Below are 22,173 nucleotides of genomic sequence, written 5' to 3' on the forward strand. Positions count from 1 at the left end.
ACAAACAATACCTTGCCATCACCCACCTACAGAAACTTAAAACCCTAACCTCATAGTAGACACACCCCCAAAATCGTCGCCCAGGGTTGTTCCTCGTTCCCGAAATCCTAAGCACGGGTCTCTCTCCATGTCCACACACAAGCTCCCTCTTCTACGCAGACGACCGACTCCGGCACGACCGTGAGCTCTCGGTAGCCATGGCTCCACTCACCTTCGCATGCCCTTCCTCCTTCTCTGCTTCGTTGGTTAGGGATGACTTCTCTGATTTAATCCCAACCCTCCCCAAATCACAACTTTATATAAATAAATAAATAAACAAATAAATTAACTTTATTTATTAAACCCTCCAACGGATAGTAACGGCTAAAGGACAAAAGTGTCCAAAAATTTTGTTTTCAGGGGGAAAGAACGATTTTAAAGTGTTTCTGAACATTCAAGATGATTTTAATAACAAAAAAATGTCGGTGACGAATTTGATTTTCACCCCTTACCTTAGAAAAGATTTCAGTACTTAACCCTTTATAATATCTATTTATCAAAGAATTAATTATTATGTTAATTTGTATAATTTTATCAAATTTTTAATTAAATTTTTATATATTTTTTTAATTGAATCTTTATACTATATTAAATTTTATAATTAAATTTTTATTATAATAAAATTATTAAAATTAATAAAATATTTTATTTAATTATAATTAATTATTAAATATATCTATTTTGTTTAATAAAATATTTTATAAATTCTAAAATTTTTGTTATAATAAAAATTTAATTATAAAATTTAATATAATATAAAAATTTAATTAAATAATATAAAAATCTAATTAAAAATTCCTTATGAGGATCTTAAATTAAATCTTTTATCAAACGGCATCAAATGATTCCAGTGAGTAGATTCTAAAATCCTATGATTAAGAAAATGACTTTGACTGGCAGGTATCTTTGTCTCACCTTCAATACCCTTTTCTTCTCTTTCTTGTTCTTCTTTTCTTCACTGTTCATTTTCCTTTCTAATTCTACTGATTTACTCCAACCCACACCATCCCTTCACAATTCTCTGCTACCCTTTTGGAAAAAGTTTCAATTGTTGGTTGTTGAAAGTTCAAACTCTCTGCTATTTAGTCTTCACCCAGCAACCATTCATAGGAACATACAAAGAGTGTAACCAATCACTTCCTCTCTCTGCTTGTGATCAAGGACTGGGTATCTTGGAAAATGCTTTAGGTACTTCAATTCAACTCAAAGTTTTCTTTTTTGAGCTTGTGACTTGCATATCTGTGTATTCACCTCTTGAGTTTTGTTTGTCTACCATGTTGGTTCATGTATGGAGATTGGAGATACAATAGTGGTTTCTTTAAGCTTTCAGTGTTTGTTGTTACTATTCATATTGCATAGAGTTGTTGAATCTATTCTGAATCCTTGATTATCCTTATATGTTATATTGAGGAAATAGTTAAGGGTTTCAAACTTTGTTTTGAGCTGAAGCTCATTCAATCATTGTATGGCAAGTGAAAAGGTTCTGATACCATGTTTAAATCCATGGAAGTGAAAGTCTCAATTAACTTGAGAGAAAATGTGAATGATTTCATGATATTTTTGGAGGTACAATGTGATTGCAGCATATGTCCTTTTTATATAGACACAAACACAACCCTATTTTTGATATTATCTCCAATATGAGATTTATATGCTATTTCCATTTTTGACACTTTTCAACATACTTGAATCATAGGCATTGATGTCATTTATCTGTGGCCTTCCTATACTTGAGTGTGTTTATTGTCTTGGGTGTGCTCGTTGGGTTTGGAAGAAATGTCTGTACACTGCAGGCTATGAGAGTGAAAACTGGGGCCTAGCTACTGCTGAAGAATTCGAGCCTGTACCTCGAATCTGCCGGATAATCTTATCGGTTTATGAGGAAGATCTTCGTAACCCCCAATGGGCTCCGCCAGGGGGTTATGGCATGAACCCTGACTGGGTTGTCTTGCGTAAGGATTATGAGGATAATCAAGGTTGTGTTACTCCATACATGATATATCTTGACCATGATCATGCTGAAATTATACTGGCTGTTAGGGGCCTTAATTTAGCAAAGGAAAGTGATTATGCAGTTTTACTTGATAACAAACTGGGGCAGGCTGAGTTTCATGGTGGTTATGTTCATAATGGGTTACTTAAGGCTGCAGGCTGGGTTTTCGATGCGGAGTATGAGGTTCTTCGGGATTTGATAGCGAAGAATCCGACATATATGCTCATATTTGGTGGACACTCCCTAGGGGCAGGGGTGGTAGCATTATTGACATTGCTAGCACTTGATAACCGAGACAAATTGGGGATACAGAGAAACAAGATAAGATGCTTTGCCTTAGCTCCTACTCGGTGCATGTCTCTCAATTTGGCTGTAAGATATGCAGATGTTATCAATTCCGTTGTACTCCAGGTTGGATAGTTTTCTCTGATTTTGATCTTGTTAACATATTCCCTAACTGAACTAGTTGGCATAGTAGTGTTTTAAGTGGACAACATTATCTGTTAAAGTTTACCAACGTATGCACAAATTAGTAATGGCTGAGGTGAAATGGACTTCATATCACATCTATGTTTGCATATGTAGCATGTTTTTGTGTCAGTTTGAGTGTTGAATATAAACAAGTAAGAAAATACATTCTTACAATTCATACAAGTAAACGTATATAGCCTATCTGGAAAAGATATTTTCCCCTCTTAACTTTTACCTTTGAATTTATTAGTTTTGTGCACTAATATTCCATACATGGTTTTATCTGACAAGCAGGATGATTTTTTGCCTCGGACAACTACTGCTCTAGAAGTTCTCTTCAAGTTGCTTTTATGGTAAATTTTGTATGTCTTCCTTACCCTTTCCCCCCAATTAAGGCATCAATGAAAACTATAATTAAGCCGTCAGTGACTTAACTGTGCGAAAACTGAAATGTAAAGAGATTGAATTCAAGATGCATTACATGGAATAATTTGAATTTTGATACAAATTAGTGAATTTTGCATTCTATATGTACAATTCATCTTTTGCCATTAAGATGAACTAAAAAAGTTTTGAACCCTTTTGTTGGCAGTTTACCTTGTTTACTGTGTATAATGTGCCTAAAGGATACTTGCACACTGGAGGAGAAGATGCTTAAAGATCCAAGGCGTCTATACGCACCTGGTCGTCTCTATCACATTGTGGAGCGGAAGCCCTTGAGGTAAATTATGATACTCTGAGTACAAATGCTTTGAATGTTACTCTACAAATGTTATCAGGTGGAAACTCAGGTGCAGTCGACTTCACGTGAAGTTGATATCTGAGAGCCGTTAAATTTTTTGACTTATTTGACTAAATTTTCATCTAACGGCTCTCAGGTATCAACTTCACGTGAAGTCGACTTCACCTGAGTTTTTACCATAGATAGATAAGATAGAGTTGAAAGTTGTAAGTTTATGGTTTCTTACATAGAAGAGACAAATTTGCATATATTTTTTCTTTTGGGGAAATTCAAAAGAAATTTAGCTTATTGTGGGTGCAGGATAGGAAGATTTCCACCTGTCGTTAGGACAGCAGTACCCGTTGATGGGAGGTTCGATCATATTGTTCTTTCTTGCAATGCAACTTCCGACCATGCCATCATTTGGATTGAGAGAGAAGCCCAATGGGCTCTTAATGTAAGCTATTAATTTCTTCCAATGAATTGTATTCGTCAGGTTCATCGTAGCTGTCGAATTAACAGAATACATAAATTCAGTTCTAATTTTAGTCTTTATTATCTTATCTTATATTATATTATCTTTACTTTTATCTTTCGTAGGCAATGCTCTATATATATTTAGTTTTACCTTCATAATTTACAAATTCAATTCAATCAATCAACATTCAATAAAAGTTCTTCATCTTTTCTTTTCCTATTCTTTCACAATTTTATCACAATTAATTGAAACTATATAGATTTGCCGAGTAATCTAACCTTCAATATTATATAGGGATATCCTTCAAATATATCAATGTATCTTGTTCTTCCGAATTTTGTTTCTCTATATACTGATGACTATATTCTATAAATATGGTCTAAATCCTAAAAGTTGAATTCTATTTTCTATAAGAATTTGTGTTACTATTTAGTTCTAATTGATCATTGTTTAGTTTTGACATGGCAGTGTGTATCTGCATTTAAAGCATTATATTTCTTGCAACAGTTAATGCTAGAGAAAGATAAGCAGATGGAAATTCCGGCAGAACAAAAGATGGTCCGGCAAGAATCACTGGCTCGGGAGCACAGCCAAGAGTACCACGCGGCCCTTCAAAGGGCGGTCGCTTTGGATATTCCGCAAGCTTATTCGCCGTCCTCATACGGAACCTTTCAGGAAATACATGACGGGGAAGATTCGGGCGGTTTGAGAAGGTCCAAAGGGTCTTTCTTGTCCAACAAGCAAAGAACAGAAAGTTGGAATGAGTTTGTTGGGCGCCTTTTTGATGTAGATGACTCAGGTCATATGGTTTTCAAGAAAACAAATGTGTAAAATAGTGTGTTTTTCTAATAACCACTATCTTAGCTTGAATAAGTAGCATTTCTTTCTTTCTTTTCTTTGTCTCTCTTCACTTTTTCCTTGTTTTAATTTTGGTTTTATTAACAATCTTAACGAAAATTAACATCATAATTGAATTATATCTTTTGGTTTTTTACGGTATCTCCTAGTCCGACAGGTCAATCTCCTAGTCCGACAGGTCAATGACTAATCTGTCATGGATTGAAGTTCTATTTAAAAGTTTGTTGCCTGAATTACATCTTATTAAAAGGGTTTGACTCAATTTGGGTTAAAGGGAATTGGTGTGAGTATTTAATTGGATCAACAAAATGATCCAATGCAAGTGCAATATTAATACATATCCCTATCTATATTGCAATCTAGTGTCCAGATTCTGTGTCTTACAACTAATTTTCGTAGCTAAAAACCTTTTTTCTTAGGTCAATCTTATTATATATGTTTTAGATATCATTTTATCACACTGTTTTCTGGTTGGAGCCAGAGACATTAATGTCTCTGCATCCATGGTTGGAAATTGGGACAATCTCAATTTTGGAATGACTTCTTTATTATCTATTATTTAACTAAATGATGATTATAAATGAAGAGATTTCATTTTACTACATTTAGTTCATTGATTAAGGATATACTTGACAAGCCAATGAGATATAGTTTAAATGGTATAGTCTTCTCATGCTTAATTAAGAGATCGCGGGTTTGAGTCTCCTATCTTTGGTTAAAAAAAAAAAAGATATACTTAACAATTTAGTAATAATTTTCATATAGAAAAATTAGAGTAATAGATATCATAAAACAAAAAATGGCATTATAATTTACATAAAATGTTACCCCATTTATAGGGGAAATTACATATTGTGTTTGATATAATTAAAATAACAACTATGTTATATACACACTAAAATCAGCTACCAAAATTAACTATTAGTATAAAATGTATGTTAAAATATAAATATATATTAAAAATAAATTAAATTATATATATATTTATGCATAAATGCATTAGTAGCTAATTTTAGTATACGAATAGTATTTTTATTAAAATAAATACATGCACAAAAAAGTCATCCCGAAACACTTAAGTCAAACAAATAAAATATAATTCACTAAAAAATAAAAATAGTCAAACAATAAAATAACAGACTGAAAATATTTTTAAATTCTTCAAATTGTAATGAACCATTATATGACTAAATATCTATTTCTTTCAATTGAGAGTCTATATTCTTATAATATTCTTTGACTTGCAAGGCTAAAATTAAAGGATATGTATGGAATCAATGTATCAAACTTTGCATAAATGTTAATTGGCTAATATATGTATTTTTATTTTGCAACAGCACCTAAATTTCAAGTACTTGCTTGTGTGTTCATATGTTTGAATTTGACCAACAATTATATTATATATGTGTACTTATAAAATATTAATATAATGGACATTGTACTAAATTACATCTTATTATTAGATCGATTGACTGCAAATTCAATTAAGAATTTTATTTCATTAATAGTAAATAAACTGTGACAATCAATATGGTGTCTTGTATTCTATAAGTCTCATTTAATAACTACTTTATTAAATAAAGAAAAAGATATAAAAATATAAATTTGTTTGAAAAAATGAAGATAGAAAATAAAACAAGAAAAATATTTTTGTACTTACACAAGATTTGTTCAATTTTATGTTTATTCCTATCTCTATATATCATCTCAATAATGTTTTTATATTTTTATCTTTAAGTACATAATATAATAACTAGAAAAAAGGACAAATCGATCCTAATTTTTTTGGTCTGTAGACATTTAAGTCCTGAGAATTTAAAAATACATTTAAGTCATTGACTTCTTCAAAATCTGGACACATCGATTTTTAGGTCTAATTTGTTACATTTTAAAAACTCTCACGTGTGTATTCGTATCAACCAGATCAGTACAAGAAAGTCACGTTTGATTTTTTCATTGGGCCTTACAAATCCAAGTGAATATAAGAGATTGATATGTCTAGATTTTAAAAAAGTCAAAGACTTAAATATATTTTCAAATTTTTGAGAACTTAAATGTCTCGGATCAATCAAAAGTTCAAAAACTTATTTGTTCTTTTCTCTAATAACTAATAAGCCAACAAAGCTTCTTGTATATGTTATTAACTTAAAAATGATGGTTTAATGGTTAATTTCCTGGTCTTAAGCACCATTAGTAGTGGTTATTGACCAAGTAATTTAGTCAAAACCTTTTCACATAAGAATGTGAGTTCCATGCATTGCGGAATATACAATTTCCATCATGGTTGGTGTGCTTTCCTTACCAGCCTGTCCTTCTGACTGTGAATGCATTTTCTTACACATATTATAGTTCAAGCTGGAAATTAAAAAAAAAAAAAAAAAAAAAAGAAATATATTATATGCCATGACCAAATCATGTTGGTGTTATTATTTTAAAATCAGGTTGCTGGGAAAAAAGAAAATGAAACTATAATGCATGCTATGATATATAATAGAATATATCAGGCTTCTTTCTTTAATTTTCTTAAATAAAATATTAAACCATCTACAACATTAAATAATCAACAATGCTTCATCACCAACTTAATTAAACAACTAGACAAAAAAAAAAAGTATTTTTCACGGTGAAAACTCAGGTGCAGTCGATTTCACGTGAAGTTGATAACTGAGAGGCGTTAGATGATTTGACTGATTTGACTAAATTTTTATATAACGACTCTCAACTATCAACTTTACGTGAAGTCAACTGCACCTGAGTTTTCGCCATTTTTCACACACACAAAACAAAGTGTATTAAAGTAAGTAACTCTCTCATAGTGGAGGCTAAGAAAAATTTTTAAGCACTTTAGGAAAGATTTTATATTTTTACTAAAGCCATGTTGAAGGCCTTTACAAAAAGCCATGCCTCATGCTTGATGCTTGCTTATATATATATATAGTCTCATTCAGTTTAGGCCTCCATTCTTTTATAAGTTATTAACTTATATACTAATAATAAATAATTAATGACTAATGACTCTACGCAAAGGGCACCAAGAATTTAATTAGTTTTGCTTTAAGCTTTTTGGTATATATCTTTGTTGGCACTTCTCCACCTTCTTGACAAATAATAATAATAAAGGGAGAGCTAGGGGAACAATGAAAATTTTGAACAACATGAACAATCACCAATCAAATGAAAATACACTACATCCTAATTTAATGCTACTAATAAAATTTACTCTTTTAACCCTATTAATTCACATTATTTACACATTATTCAAAAATTTTATTAGTTACCTATACTTTTCCTAATAATAAACCCTCATTTTACTTCTTGCAAAAACACAAAAGACAAATTTGTCTTCCAAATTTAAATATATTAATTTATTTTACATTATTTACCAAAAAAAAATAATTTAATTTTTACAAATATATCTCTAACCATCCAAACACAATCACAATGTAAATCTAATTTAATCCTCGACAAAAGTACGGAAAACAAAGTTGTCCTTAGAATTTAAAATAAATAAATAAATTCATCTTTCACTGTTCAAATAAAAAAAAAAAAACAATGCAAATGCCCATAAAAACATAAAGGATAATAAAATCATTCTTATCATTCAAATAACAAAAAATATTATGTACACAAGTCATCATATATTTGTATAATATATATATATATAATTTAATTTATTTCGTATGTATAATTTATATTTCAATAATTAAGAGTGACAAATTAGTTACTACATATAGAACTAAAATTGTACATGAGGAGTAAATGATTAATATATGTTCAATTTTTAAAATATTAAAGAATGAATTATTAGCTCAAGAAGAAAATATTTTGTCTCCCATAATTGTTTAGATAAGGACAAAATTGAGAATATATTATTATAAATTTATAATAAAAACTTGTCTTATTTACACTCTGCCTCAGCTTATATATGCATATGCTTGAGTTCCATTCTTCTTGTGATCCAAGCTTCTGACTTAGAACTATATATATATATATATATATATATATATATATATATATATATATATATATATATATATATATATATAGATAGATAGATATTAAATTAAACCCAAAACCTTAGGCAGAAACATATATACATAAGCACATACATACATAATCCTCCTTCTTCATATACATACATTTTTTTTTTGTTTGATTAATAAGAAGAATGTCATCAAAATCCAATAATAATAAAGCTTATTATTATGCTGATCTTCCAATTTTGGACATATCTCAGCCATTAGAAGAATCTTCATTAGAATCTCTCTCCAAAGCTTGCAAAGAATGGGGTTTTTTCCACATAATCAACCATGGAATCTCCAAAGATCTATGCAACCAGCTTCATTCACTGTCCAAATGTCTCTTCTCTCTCCCATCTGATACCAAGCTTAAGCTTGGGCCTTTCTCTAATGTCAAATCTTACACTCCACCCTTCATTGCTTCTCCATTCTTTGAGAGCCTCAGAGTTAATGGACCTGATTTTTATCTCTCTGCTAAGTCTTCTGAAGATGTTTTATTTCACAGAACCAATTCCAAATTCAGGTAATTAATATAATCTAATTTAAATGCATTTATTGTTAATGTAACAAAATTTTATACATTTCTCGTGGCATCAGCAAAAATAACTACTTTTTATCTTGAATGCTGTTGGTTATTCAAAAAGTACTCTTTTACTTTATATTAGTATAATATTATGTTTTACATTAAAAATAACAAAATATATATGTTTAATTCATTTAGGGTCCGTTTGGAAAGTTTTAAAATAATTTTTTTGAGTTTTTGACTTATAAAAAGTAGTAGTTTAAATGTCTGGTGCAATTTTTAAAACAAAATTGCGGCTTTTTAAGAAGCTATTTAGAAATTTATAGAGAAGTTAAAAAAATAGACTTCTCTCATAATACTACTACTTTTTATCATATTTTTATAAAATAAGTATTTTTAGAACTAAAAATTCAAACCCAAAATAACTTATTTATAAGCTATTTTTAATATAGTCATTTATTATTTAATCTATTTTTTCAAAAAGAGCTTAATTAAGCTATTTACCCAAACTGGGCCTAATAAAAAATTGATTCTCTTTTTGTTTGTTTGACAGTGAAACTTTGCAAGAATATTGTAGCAAGATGGCAGAACTGTGTGAGAAGATTGTGAAGATTGTGTTGATGAGCATAGGTGAAGGATTTGAGAAAATGTTCTATGATGATGAATTCAGAAAGTGCCATGGATACTTAAGAATAAACAACTATTCAGCCCCAGAAGAAGAAAGAGAAGAAGTTGAAGGACTTGGAATGCACACAGACATGAGTTGCATAACAATCTTATACCAAGATGAAATTGGAGGGCTTCAAGTGAAGACAAATGATGGAGAATGGATTGACATAAAGCCTTCAGAGGGAACACTTGTGGTTAACATTGGAGACATGTTACAAGCTTGGAGCAATGACAAGTTGAGATCTTCAGAACATAGAGTTGTTTTGAAGCAACCTTGTGTGAATAGATTCTCTTTGGCATTCTTTTGGTGCTTTGAGGATCACAAAGTCATTGTGGCACCCAATGAGGTTGTTGCTCTTCATCATGCCAATAAGAGATTCTATTCTCCCTTTCTTTGCTTGGATTATTTGAAGTTTAGGGAGAATAATCAAAAGGGAAGCTTTGAGAAGGTTGGTTTTACTGTTAGAGATTTTGCTGGAATTTAATCAACTCCCATCTGTAATTATTGGATTTTTTTTACTTAATTAAAATTTTATCTGATTATGTCAAGTGCGAATTTTTATCATATTAAATGTAAAAATTCGTATTTGTCATAATCAGATAATTTTTTTTTCATAATATTCAATCATAAATTATTTTTTTTAATGGAAGATGGTGCTCTGTGTTGTGAAGTTGTATAGTTTGCATGTATTTTCCATTGTTTACTAATTACTAGGAAAAGAAAATAAAGAGAAAAAAATGTAAATTTATATGGGGTAGAAAAGTTGGAGTTTCCAACTACTTCAAACGAAAGAATAAAATGTATGTGTTATATTATATATATTCTTATTGGTTTTGGTTGATGTGCACAATATATTTGTCAGATTTTGTTTTTGATATTAGAGTAGCAACGGTGTATTTTTAAAATGTAGGTTGATGGGGTGTTATTATTAAATGTGAAACCGTTTAATTAGATAAACAAAAATCGGACCGTCCGATTTGTGAGAAGTACAGAAATCGGACCGTTTGATTTGTGAGGATACAGAAATCGAATTGAGGAATTTATGAAAGAACAGAAATCAGGTCGAGAGATTTTTGTTAAAAAAATTTAAAAAATTGAAGTATACAAATCGGATCCTCCAATTTGTGTATCTTCCACACTTTTAAAAACTACAAAAAATTACAATATTAAGAGAAAATACCACTTTTACTTTCATATACAAAAAAAAAAACCTATATTTGTTTTATTTTTTGAGGCATTACTTAAAGAAGCAAAGTATTATGAACTACTTAAATTATTGAATTTATCAATTTTTGATAAATAAATTAATCGATAGTTTTATGTAAGATATTAAAATTTGTGACTCCATCTTATGCAAAACTCTAAGCAACTCTAGAGGGCTTGTGAAGCTAGATTTTTCTCCTTAGGGAGTAGAGCATATTAAATATCTATTATAAATAGAAGAAAAAGTAGAAACCTCTCTCTTAGGCATAGATTTTCTTGGGTTTTGGTTTTGCAACTTAGGAGTTATTATTTTGGAATTTAAAAAAATAAAACATATAATTAATCTAGTAGGCAGACTAAAAAAAAAAGAAAAGAAAATGGAACTAAATTTATATAAGTGATAATGCATGGCAGCTTGTATACAAGCTGTATTCTCCCATTTATTTGGTGTATATAAATTGGTAAAATTCTACAATCCAAGCTGTATCCCTTTCACAAAATTGATGGAGGTATTTTTTTTTTTGGTTACCCACAGTATCCTCTAATCCGAAAGACTAAAAACTAATTTGTCGCGAATTTGAGTTCTATTTAAAGGGTTGCTGTTATGCATGGATATATATTACATTTAAGAAAAGTACTACTTAATTAGTTAATTATGAAGATAAAAAAGGGAATAAGAGTGTGAAAAAATGAAAATATGAATTGTATTGTGTGGAAAACATATTAATAAAATAATTATACAATAATGGCCTTTTATTTATATATTGAAATAATATTTATATACTGTTATTATTTATTTATTTATTTGTATAATTTTTTATGAATTATTTATTTGTATAAATATAAACATAAAACTCTAGTTAAACAAATATAAAATGCGGTCAACTTTTGAAAAAAGTGACCAGTCAAATATTCAATTAAAAAAATAAACACTATCAAATAATAATATTAATTTAATAATATTTTACATTAAAACTTAGCAAAGTCAGCTGCACACCTATTTTTCGAATAATATTCATAATAAATAAATAAATGCAGTAAAAGGCTTTGGAAAGAAAATTAACTAAAAATGAATAGGAATGAGAGTAAATATATCCATGCATACATCCATTATGTGTTATTTCTCAAGTAGACCTAAAGAAAAATAAACTTATATTATCTCACCTTTATTTAATTTATATCTATATATTTTTTTTAGAAGTGTTAGGGACCGACAAATTTTAAAATTTATAACCATCAATTTAGTTATCATCAATATTTTTAATAGTATAAAATTATATCTAATAATATAAAATTAATTTTTTTAATAACTGACTAAATTTTAATAAAAGTACTAGCCTCTTAAACTTTTTCTATTATAAAATTGAAAAAAAGTGGGGGGGGGGGGGGACCATAATTTTTCTACCCTAATATCAAAAGAGAAATGATAGCAGGAATATCCTTTTTCTTTTGTTTACTCTCCCACCTTTTTTAAAGGAAGAAAAAATGTAAAAAGATGAAAATAACTTTCGGTGAAGTTAATTTCTTAATTAAAATGCTTATAATTAAAAAATTGATATTTATAACAATATATAATGTTAATATATGGAGTTTGGTGTCCAATTTTTCTATTTTCTATTTTAACCCTACTAACATAATTAAAAAATATTGTACAATTAGTTATTTCTCTAATATATTTCACTAACAGTTACAAAAACTCATGCATTCTATTCAATTCTTTATTCTCACAGTCTCTCTTTTTTATTTTTTTCTGTGGCGATATATGAAATAAGAAAAAGAATAATTAGAAGCCAACAAGTATTTAATCAGTGGTGATAAATAGTTTTGTTATAGATCTTATTATATTATGAGGTATTCATTTAAATTATATTTTGTTTAATTTTATGTTAGACTTTGTTTGTATAGTGTTTTTTGAGTATGTCTGTGAGTACTATACTCTGATGCAATTTAATCTCATTCTAATTATTCTATTAGAATTTTTCTGTAATCATAAAAGATATATCTTTTTATTTTTTTATAATTTCATCCATTCTACTGCTTCTTTATTTACCTCTTAATACATTTTGTTATATTTCTCTTGCTGCCATTATTTTTTTACCTTTAACACTATCGATTTCATCACATCCATTATTACAAATTTCATTTAGTTTTACTGCAGTTCACATATAACTTCCACCTATATTTTTTTTTTAATTTACTTACCCAATTAATATTTTCATCATTTTTTTACCTTTTTAATTTGTCCCCAATATCTCACGTACAAAGATAGTGTTCTATCTTTTTCTCTTACCAAGGAAGAACTAATTTTTTTATCTCATATGTATTCTTTATTTTTTTACATATGTCTGTACCTATCAATGATGAATTGGTCCAATATTTTGTTAAATTCATTTTTTTTCTTTTTTAAATTACTTCATACTAGCGGCTCACCAGGCACTATCGTGCCTGTTGAGCCGCTTTTCTATTGAGTTTAAAATAATTATTAAAACTAATAATATTTCTCTATATATTTATCTTCAGAAAATGTTGGAAGAAAAAGAACAATATTACCATCATCGTTCATTGGTAGCCGTCGCGACCTGACCCAACGATATGAAGATGGAATGGCGATTGTTCTTAAAGAGGGCAAGCTAGATATTTTTTTCACAATGACATGCAATCCATTTTAGACTGAAATAACTTCAGAACTCAACCCAGTTCAAACTCCACAAGATCGTCCAGATCTGACAACAAGAATTTTTCGAGCCAAATTTGAAAGAGGATGTAATTACTAAGGGTGTCTTGGGAAAGGTGAAGAGCTATATTTATGTCATTGAGTTTCAAAAAAGAGGGTTGCCACATGTACATATGTTGCTAATCTTAGAAAACAATGACAAGTTAATTGACCTGGAGCATTATGATAGTTTGGTACGCGCAGAGATACCATCTAAAGAAGTAGAACCACACCTACATGATGCAATGCTAAAACATATTATTCATGGTCCTTGCGGTACACTTGATCAATCTTCACCCTGCATGAAAAATGGCCAATGTAAACGCAACTACCCAAAAGAGTTCACAGCAGAAACACGAATAGGTGACGACTCATATCCACAATATAGGCGACGATTCGACACTCCAGTACCGATTAACCAAAATGTCACAATTGACAATAGATGGGCAGTTCCGTACAACCCTTGGCTACTACTAAAGTATGATTGCCATATTAATGTTGAGATATGTAGTAGCATCAAGAGTATAAAGTATCTCTACAAATATTGCTACAAGGGTCCAGACCGGGTTGCAATGGAAGTTCACAACAGTTCTAATGTTGACGAAGTACAATAGTTTGTTGATGCAAGATGGATCGCTGCTCTAGAGGCATGTTGGAGAATATTTAAATTTAACCTTTACCGAATGTATCCATCAGTGGAAAGGTTACAAATTCATTTGCCAAATCAACATCAAGTGAGCTTCTATAATCACCAAACCATTCCTGAAATACTTAATGATGATTATTTCTTTAGAACAATACTCACTGAATTCTTTGCCCTAAATCGTGAGGAGGACCAACAATCTAGGCATCTTCTGTACAGGAAAATTCCAGAGTATTATACTTGGCACAACAAGGAAAAGGAATGGTGTCGACGCAAGACACAGAGGAGATTCATCGGTCGAATTTATACTGTATCACCTTCAGAAGGAGAAAAATTCTATTTGAGTATTCTATTATCTAATGTCAGAGGACCAATCAGTTGTGATGACTTGCTAACAGTGAATAGGGTCCAATATTCGTCCTTCAAGCAATTTGCTCAACACCGAGGATTGTTAGAGAGTGATAGTAGCATCCGTGCGTGTTTGGTTGAGACTTCTGTTTTACGATTGCCATGTGCTTTACGAAGGTTGTTTGCAACCATCTTAATATTTTGTGAGCCTACAGATGTAAGAAGCTTATGGGATGAATTTTTTTCATATATGGTGGATGGTTATCCGTAAACCAACACCACAACAGCCTTAGTGTTCACAAATCGGCTACTCAGGGATATAAATGATATACTCCTTCAGCACGGAAAATAGATTACACAATACGATTTGTCAACTCTAACTCATGAAAATGACAATGACAACTCGATACCCAGAGTTATCCAAGAAGAACTGTCTGTCGAAGTACCCCGGGAAGACCTGTGTTCAGTAGCAAGATTGAACAATGACCAATCTAAAGCTTTCAAGTGCATTATGAATATAATTGAACGAAGAGAAAGTGGAGTGTTCTTTGTTGATGGGCCAGGAGGATCAGGCAAAACATTTCTTTACAGAGCTATAATTGCAGAATTGAGAAATAAGAGACATATTGTCTTGGTAACTGCATCATCAGGAATAGCCGCAACATTATTGCCTGGGGGTCGAACAGCTCATTCTAGGTTTAAGATCCCAATTAATGCAGAACCATCATCCATTTGCAACATAAGCAAACAATCAGATCTTGTAAAGTTGATTAGACAAACAACAGCAATCATCTGGGATGAAGCACCAATGGCAAATAAAGAAACGGTGCAATCATTAGACCGCACTCTGAGAGACATATTAGCAAACGATATGCCATTTGGAGGAAAAGTGATGGTGATTGGAGGAGATTTCCGCCAAGTACTGCCTGTCGTACCAAAAGGTAGTAAGTCATAAATGATCTCAGCTTCTATAGTTAAGTCTCATTTATGAGCTTCGACTAAAATTCTCCATTTGCGACAAAATATGCGATCTTCTAATGATCATATTTTTGCTGAGTATCTTATGCACATTGGTGATGGAATTGAGCCCACCATACATGAAGACTCTGTACGGATACAAGCAAATATGGCAATTCCGTGGGAGGGTGAAACATCATTATACAAGTTAATAGAAGAAATATTTTCAAACTTACAATCTCATGGGTGGGACGCTTCTTACATGGTAGAAAGGGCAATATTGACGCCAAAAAATCATGATGTGCAACAGCTTAATGATATAATTATCAACCAGTTTCCAGGAGAAGAACGAAATTTAGTCTCATTTGATGAGGTAGAAGGAGATGCTAATAATTTATATCAACAAGAATACCTTAACTCAATTTCTACAGGCGGGTTGCCACCTCATGTGTTGAAGGTAAAAAAAGGTGCACCTTTGATGTTATTGAGAAACATAGACCCTAAGGCTGGCTTATGCAATGGTACAAGGTTACTATGTCGTGGAACTTTTCAAAACATGTTGGACGTAGAAATTTTAACCGGCCATCACTGTGGAAGAAGAGCTTTCTTGCCTCGGATAAAACACAAAACAACAAAAAATTCAGGACTGCCTTTTATACTTATTCGGAAGCAATTTCCTATAAGGTTGAGTTTTGCAATAACAATAAACAAATCACAAGGATAGACCATTCCTAAAGTAGGGATCTATCTCCCTAAACATGTATTTAGCCATGGCCAATTATATGTTGCTCTGTCTCGAAGTATTTCTCAGTCTACTACAAAAATTTTAGTCAAAGAAGGAAAAATAGATGGAACAAGTGGAGAATTTACCAGAAATATAGTTTTCAAAGAAATATTGTTACCTTCACCACATGTAATTTATGTTCTTAGTAAATCTGTGTATAGTTACTTCTTGATTTTCAGTCTTCATATCATTTTAATTTTTAAATCTCTTTCAGTGATATAGATATTTTTGTTTACAAACTTCAATTTATTGACGACTAACGACGTATATTTTTTTAATAGATAATTTGATTTCAAAGGAGCTCATCAATATATGCCAGGAGATAAAGACAACAAATTTAAACATCTGTTTTATGCAATAGGTACGTACTAATTATCATTAACTGAGACATACTAGATGTAGTAGAAATATATTAACAAATATGAATTACAGAAAGAAGGATTCCAAAGTCTCTGGAGTGCATGAAAAGATGAGCAAGAAATTGCATCAATCGAACCAATAGACAACAAAGTAATTTTTTAAATTAATTACTATGAAAATTGCATTAAATATACATACTTCTATTTCTATGTTAGTAATCATAATCATATGTTATCTAATAGGTTCATTCCCTTCAAATTTATTCTATTGGTTAGGGAGGTACGGTTAAAACAGACAAGACCCAATTCTAGAAGATGATAAAAAAGGAAATACTATTCCAACAACATACAAGGTAATGCAATCATCGTAATCAGAATGTTATTGATATGCCTATTATCTATCTTTCTTCTATATTCTTCATTTTCCATTAAATAAAGGGAAAGAGTTTATGCCTAAAATGTTAAAAAGTAACTCTGAAATTGCAACGGAGATTATGTTTCCCATGTTGAATAAAGTTGTAAAAAATAATTTTAAACCAGTGATAATAAATTAAATATTTTTCTTTTTCCAACAACAAACTCACAGAAACGGAACCAACTCATATTAGTAAAGAAGAACATTGCAGGTACCTTTCATTAGATTAAAAAATCGCACAAAATAGAGGTAATATCGAATAATTATAGATTTGAATGCTCTACAGAGGGTTTAATGGCTTCTTTTGTTGTGCATGTGTAGGAAATCCAATCTCAAACAAAAAATTTTAATTTTGCAGGTTTTATTTTTTTTATTGTTAAATTGTCGTTCAAATATAATAAAATTTGTATTGGCATATGGTATATTTTATTGATTTCTAAATTTTGTAGTTCTTCAAGGCTCAAGAATTTATTGATAAGGAGATGTATGAGGAATTGCTAAAGATTTTTTCTCGATACAAATTCAGAAATTACTTTAGGTTTATCTTAACGTTTTTACTTATAGTTTGATCTATAATCACAAAAAAAAAAGACATAATTATTTTTCTTCTTTACACTTTTTGTAGGCACAAGAAAGATTCTTCAAATACAGATTCGTACTTTGGCTTACCACTTAAAAAAAAAGTCCTTAAACAAAGAAAAAAAATATGACTTTTAAATATAGCTCATTTTTTGTAAACAATCGTATTTTTCTATTTATTTTTATGACTTTGAGTTAGATAGAAGAAGATAAAATATTATTGTAATAATTATTTTATGGATTATGTTATTTGTAGATTTGTAGATAGGTGATGTATGTGTTCATTATAATTAAATTATTTTCATATTGTTATTGTTTATAGATAGGTAATATATGATTATTTTAATTTAAACATTTTTATATTATCATTGATTATTCTATATTATTATTTTTATGTTATTCGAATTTAAAATTTTAAAATTCATTAAAATAATTAACTTTAAATCCCATAAAGTGCCTGTTCAGCCGCTAGTAGTAATAACGAGGTTTAATTACTCTGTTAGTCCTTATAATTTCGTGAAATTTTTAATTAGGTCTCTATATTTTTTTTCTTTTAATTGGGTCCCTATATGTTAATTTTTTTTCAATTAAGTCGCTACCGTGAGTATAACGTTTAAGATAACGGAATATTCTATTTAAAAAACGAATATTCTTATGAATTAGTTAAAATAGCTAGTTAAACATACATCTATTTTTTTAAAATACCAAAAAAATTTCCTCATATTTTATCCCAAAGAAAAAAAACCCTATCCAGCCCTAACTTGCTCTCTGAAGGTCGTGTGCACTGCGCTTCTTCTCCATCGGTCCGTAGTCTTCATCCATAGTCGTCGTCGTCCGTGGCGAAGGCTTGGTGGTCGTCCGTCTGTCGCATCCTTCTCCCTGCGCTGCTCTGTTCTGCGTTGCTCTGTTTTGTGGTCTTCTGCGTTGTTTGCCCGTCGAAGCCCTCACCGTGCCTCGCCTCGCTGCGCTGCGCCTCGCCTCACCATACCGCACCTCACCGCGCTACGCCTCGATCTGCCTATACTCAATTTGTCAAAACAGGTGACATTAAAATTGATTTTTTTTTTCATTTTTTGGATGTTGATGAAATGTGTTTATGCATATGTCAATTTTTTCGAAGACGATTAAAATTGGTTTGCTCTAATTTTAGTGTTTGATATTCATATAGATATTGTTTTGAAGTAACACTTCTTAGGATAATTCTTACTTAGATACTATCGTTCGTTTTTTACTTAAAGTGATTGGATCAAACCTAGTTGTTGTAGTAGTAGTTATGACTTGTGAAATTCGATTGGTGTGCAAATGCAATAAAGTTTAGTGATTAATTTTGAATACTGTAAATATGTTCTTAAGTATTAATGTAAAGTTTATTATGCTGTCATTACTCATTAGGTTATATTATATCAAATGTGTGTGTGATTGCCGAGACATGGATTCCAACAGTAAAACCTTCTTGATGAGTTGATATATAATTTGGTTATACTTAATTTACTTGGATAGTAACTACATTAAAATGTTTTCTTAATCAACTGGAAAACATATCATTGATATGCTATGTCCATTCTGCAATTATTTCTTAATTTAGTTCTTTTAGTATATTTTTACATGCAGTAATGTGGATTTAGTTGTATTCAATGTTAATTTTAGAGATTATAGAAATATCTTTCATTGAATATTTATAGTTTCATCGAATTTTTAATTAAGTCCCTATATTTGTTTTCTTTTCAATTAGGTCCCTAAGAGTATAAAAGTAATTTCATAATTCACTAACATTTTTTTTACAGTTAACGTCAATAGGGACTAAATTGAAAAAAAAATTAACGTGTAGGGACCCAATTAAAAGGAAAAAAAGTATAGGACCTAATTGAAAATTTCGCAAAACTATAGGGACCAATAGAGTAATTAAACCTAATAATAATACAAAATTCTACTGTTGAAAGAGAATATATATATATTCTCTCATTTTACCTTTTTACGGTTTTTTTAAGCAACTTAAAAAATAAATATAAATTCTGTAAACATCAACATTATTTTTATAATAAAAACTTTACTAAAGTGGGAACAATGTAAAAAAACTGGTGATATTATATTATTATCATATATAATTAGATATTAGTTTACCTGGCCTTTCCTTAAATTCCACAAGGTTATTGACACAATATAATTTTGGATGTTTCATCTATCTTTTCCTCTTACGTTTTCTGGAAATTAATGATTTGCATTCTGGTTTTTATGATCATTATTGTCTACTAGGTAGTCATGTATCACATGCATGCTTTGCCACATTGATTAATTAAACATTGACGTGATAATTGTTTATTATATATTCTGTTGCTCTCTATAACTTCATTAGTATAACATAGATACCAGGAATATTTGCAGTGTAATTTGGATCGATTTTGAGTCAAAAATATCATTCGATTTGAATACTAACTTTTTTAGAGTGCGGTTTAGATTGGATATTTTTTTTTAAAAAAAATCTAATCTAATCCAGTTCGATCTAATTTCAAACGGTTTGGATTGGATTGAATTTACGGTTTTATAAATTAAAAAAAATTAAATATATATAACAAGATTCAACATCAAATTTTAAATAATTAACAATAATAAAACAAGTTTTAACAATATCGTAAAAAATTAACGATAATATAATAATAAAAATAAAATTATAAGTTAGTTAAAATAAATAAATAAATCACATTTTAAACATAAAATATTTATTAAATAATAATACATGAATAATATAAAAATATATAACAAATTAAACATGTTATAAGTATAATTGTAAATACAATAATAAATTAATAATATTATAACACATTGTGCAGTTCGGATTGGATTGGATCGGTTATGAAGAGTAGATTTGAAATCCGATCCAACGGTTTGCACAAAAAGATTTCAATCAAATCAAAATTAGTGCGATTTTAATAAGTTTTCGATTTGAATTAAATTAGAGGAGTGTTTTAATTTGGATCGGTTTGTATTTGAACAAATCTTATGTACTCCCACTACTACATATTTAACTTTTATTAATATTTAAAAAATATTACCAAATCATATTAAAATATTACTTATGTATATTAGTAACATTTTAACAAATGTTAAATATATTCTATGTTACTAAAGAGTTTTACTTTCTTCTAAAGATTTAATAACTTTTAGTAAAAATGTTACTATAGATATTTTATAGTAATATTATGAAAATGTTACAATAGACCTTGCTTGGTAATACGTTACAATAACAAAGATTAACAAGTGATCAAAGATAAATCTTATGTACTCCTTCCTTATGTACTCCTATTATAATTTATTATTATCAATATTAAACTAACAAAAAACAATTTATGTAACAAAACAAAAAACAACTAAATCAAAAACCAATATATTTTTAGTAAAAGAGAATGATTACGCTTATTATAATTATACTTTCGTTTCGTCTTTCCTCCCCTAAATGTTGTATAGACTCCGTGTTCGTACCAAGCCTTGAGTCCATATTTGAAATCAAGTCTTTTCTTCTTTGAATGTTGTATAGACTCCGTATTTGTACCACGCCTTCAATCCATATTTGAAATCAAGTCCTCTCTTCCTTAAATGTTGTATAAACTTCATATTTGTACCACGCCTTCAGTCCAAGCCTTCAATCCATATTTGAAATCAAGTCCTCTCTCCCTTAAATGTTGTATAAACTTCATATTCGTACCACGCCTTGAGTCCATATTTAGAAGTATTGTTTAAAAAATATTAAATTTAAAATCTTATTTGTAATATCAAAAGAAAGGCTTGATTTTCACCGTACAAAGTAAATTTTTTTGCCTTTTTTGAGTAGGTAAGCTTGTAGTCTTTATTGTTAGTGTTCTTTTTAGTGTAACTCTATATTATATATCTGTTTCTTCTTCTTCTGTTTCTTTTGAGTGTTCATTCATTCTTCTTCATTCATTCTTCTTCTTCTTTTAGTAAACTGGGCAAGCTTGTAGTCTTACTGTTAGTGTTCTTTTTAGTGCAACTCTCTATTATATATGTTACCATGGTACAAAGAGTTTAGGAAAGAAACGAAGAATTATTTAGAAAAGTATTATTTTTGTTATTCATATTTCTCATTTGTGATTACAAAGTTCTTACCAATATATAGATCAAGAGTACGCTAAGAGTACATTTGATATTGAATAATATCCTAATAAATTACATTGATTTTTTTCTAATCCTCTTTGATATTTTTCTGATTTTGTTCTCTAATTATAATGTTCTAATAATATATCCGTTTCTTCTTCTTCTTCTTCTTCTTCTTCTTCTTGATTTTTAATCTCAATTGCTATTTCAGGACTATAGCTCCCAAAAGAAAGAGAACTATACAAAATGATGTAAAAGTTTTTTTTGGATAAAATTATTGTTTTTTCCTCTTA

At 29.7% G+C, this 22,173-nt stretch overlaps 3 protein-coding genes across 3 annotated transcripts; all 3 read left to right on the forward strand.

The window, feature by feature from the left end:
* Positions 1-910: 910 nt before the first annotated feature.
* LOC112726259 (uncharacterized) lies at positions 911-4,701 on the forward strand. The gene is made up of 6 exons (XM_025775577.3): positions 911-1,227; positions 1,736-2,443; positions 2,798-2,856; positions 3,096-3,224; positions 3,546-3,681; positions 4,210-4,701. Exons 2-6 carry the CDS (start codon positions 1,742-1,744, stop codon positions 4,531-4,533), a joined length of 1,350 nt encoding a protein of 449 aa, XP_025631362.1. The 5' UTR covers positions 911-1,227; positions 1,736-1,741; the 3' UTR covers positions 4,534-4,701.
* A 3,899-nt stretch (positions 4,702-8,600) lies between these two features.
* LOC112726261 (gibberellin 20-oxidase-like protein) lies at positions 8,601-10,389 on the forward strand. Its single transcript, XM_025775578.3, has 2 exons — positions 8,601-9,102; positions 9,656-10,389. Exons 1-2 carry the CDS (start codon positions 8,729-8,731, stop codon positions 10,254-10,256), a joined length of 975 nt encoding a protein of 324 aa, XP_025631363.1. The 5' UTR covers positions 8,601-8,728; the 3' UTR covers positions 10,257-10,389.
* Positions 10,390-13,822: 3,433 nt separating this feature from the next.
* On the forward strand, positions 13,823-14,302 carry LOC140177174 (uncharacterized). The gene has a single exon (XM_072210003.1). It carries the CDS (start codon positions 13,823-13,825, stop codon positions 14,300-14,302), a length of 480 nt encoding a protein of 159 aa, XP_072066104.1.
* The last annotated feature ends 7,871 nt before the right edge of the window (positions 14,303-22,173 follow it).

This window comes from Arachis hypogaea, chromosome 12, assembly GCF_003086295.3.
Source record: "Arachis hypogaea cultivar Tifrunner chromosome 12, arahy.Tifrunner.gnm2.J5K5, whole genome shotgun sequence".
Lineage (NCBI taxonomy): Eukaryota > Viridiplantae > Streptophyta > Magnoliopsida > Fabales > Fabaceae > Arachis > Arachis hypogaea.

Coding starts and splice junctions, on each gene's coding strand:
- LOC112726259 (XM_025775577.3), top strand. CDS start 1,742: ATGTCATTTATCTGTGGCCTTCCTATACTTGAGTGTGTTTATTGTCTT. Junction 2,444..2,797: donor TCAATTCCGTTGTACTCCAG/GTTGGATAGTTT, acceptor TCTGACAAGCAG/GATGATTTTTTGCCTCGGAC. Junction 3,682..4,209: donor AAGCCCAATGGGCTCTTAAT/GTAAGCTATTAA, acceptor TTCTTGCAACAG/TTAATGCTAGAGAAAGATAA.
- LOC112726261 (XM_025775578.3), top strand. CDS start 8,729: ATGTCATCAAAATCCAATAATAATAAAGCTTATTATTATGCTGATCTT. Junction 9,103..9,655: donor AGAACCAATTCCAAATTCAG/GTAATTAATATA, acceptor TTTGTTTGACAG/TGAAACTTTGCAAGAATATT.
- LOC140177174 (XM_072210003.1), top strand. CDS start 13,823: ATGTTGCTAATCTTAGAAAACAATGACAAGTTAATTGACCTGGAGCAT.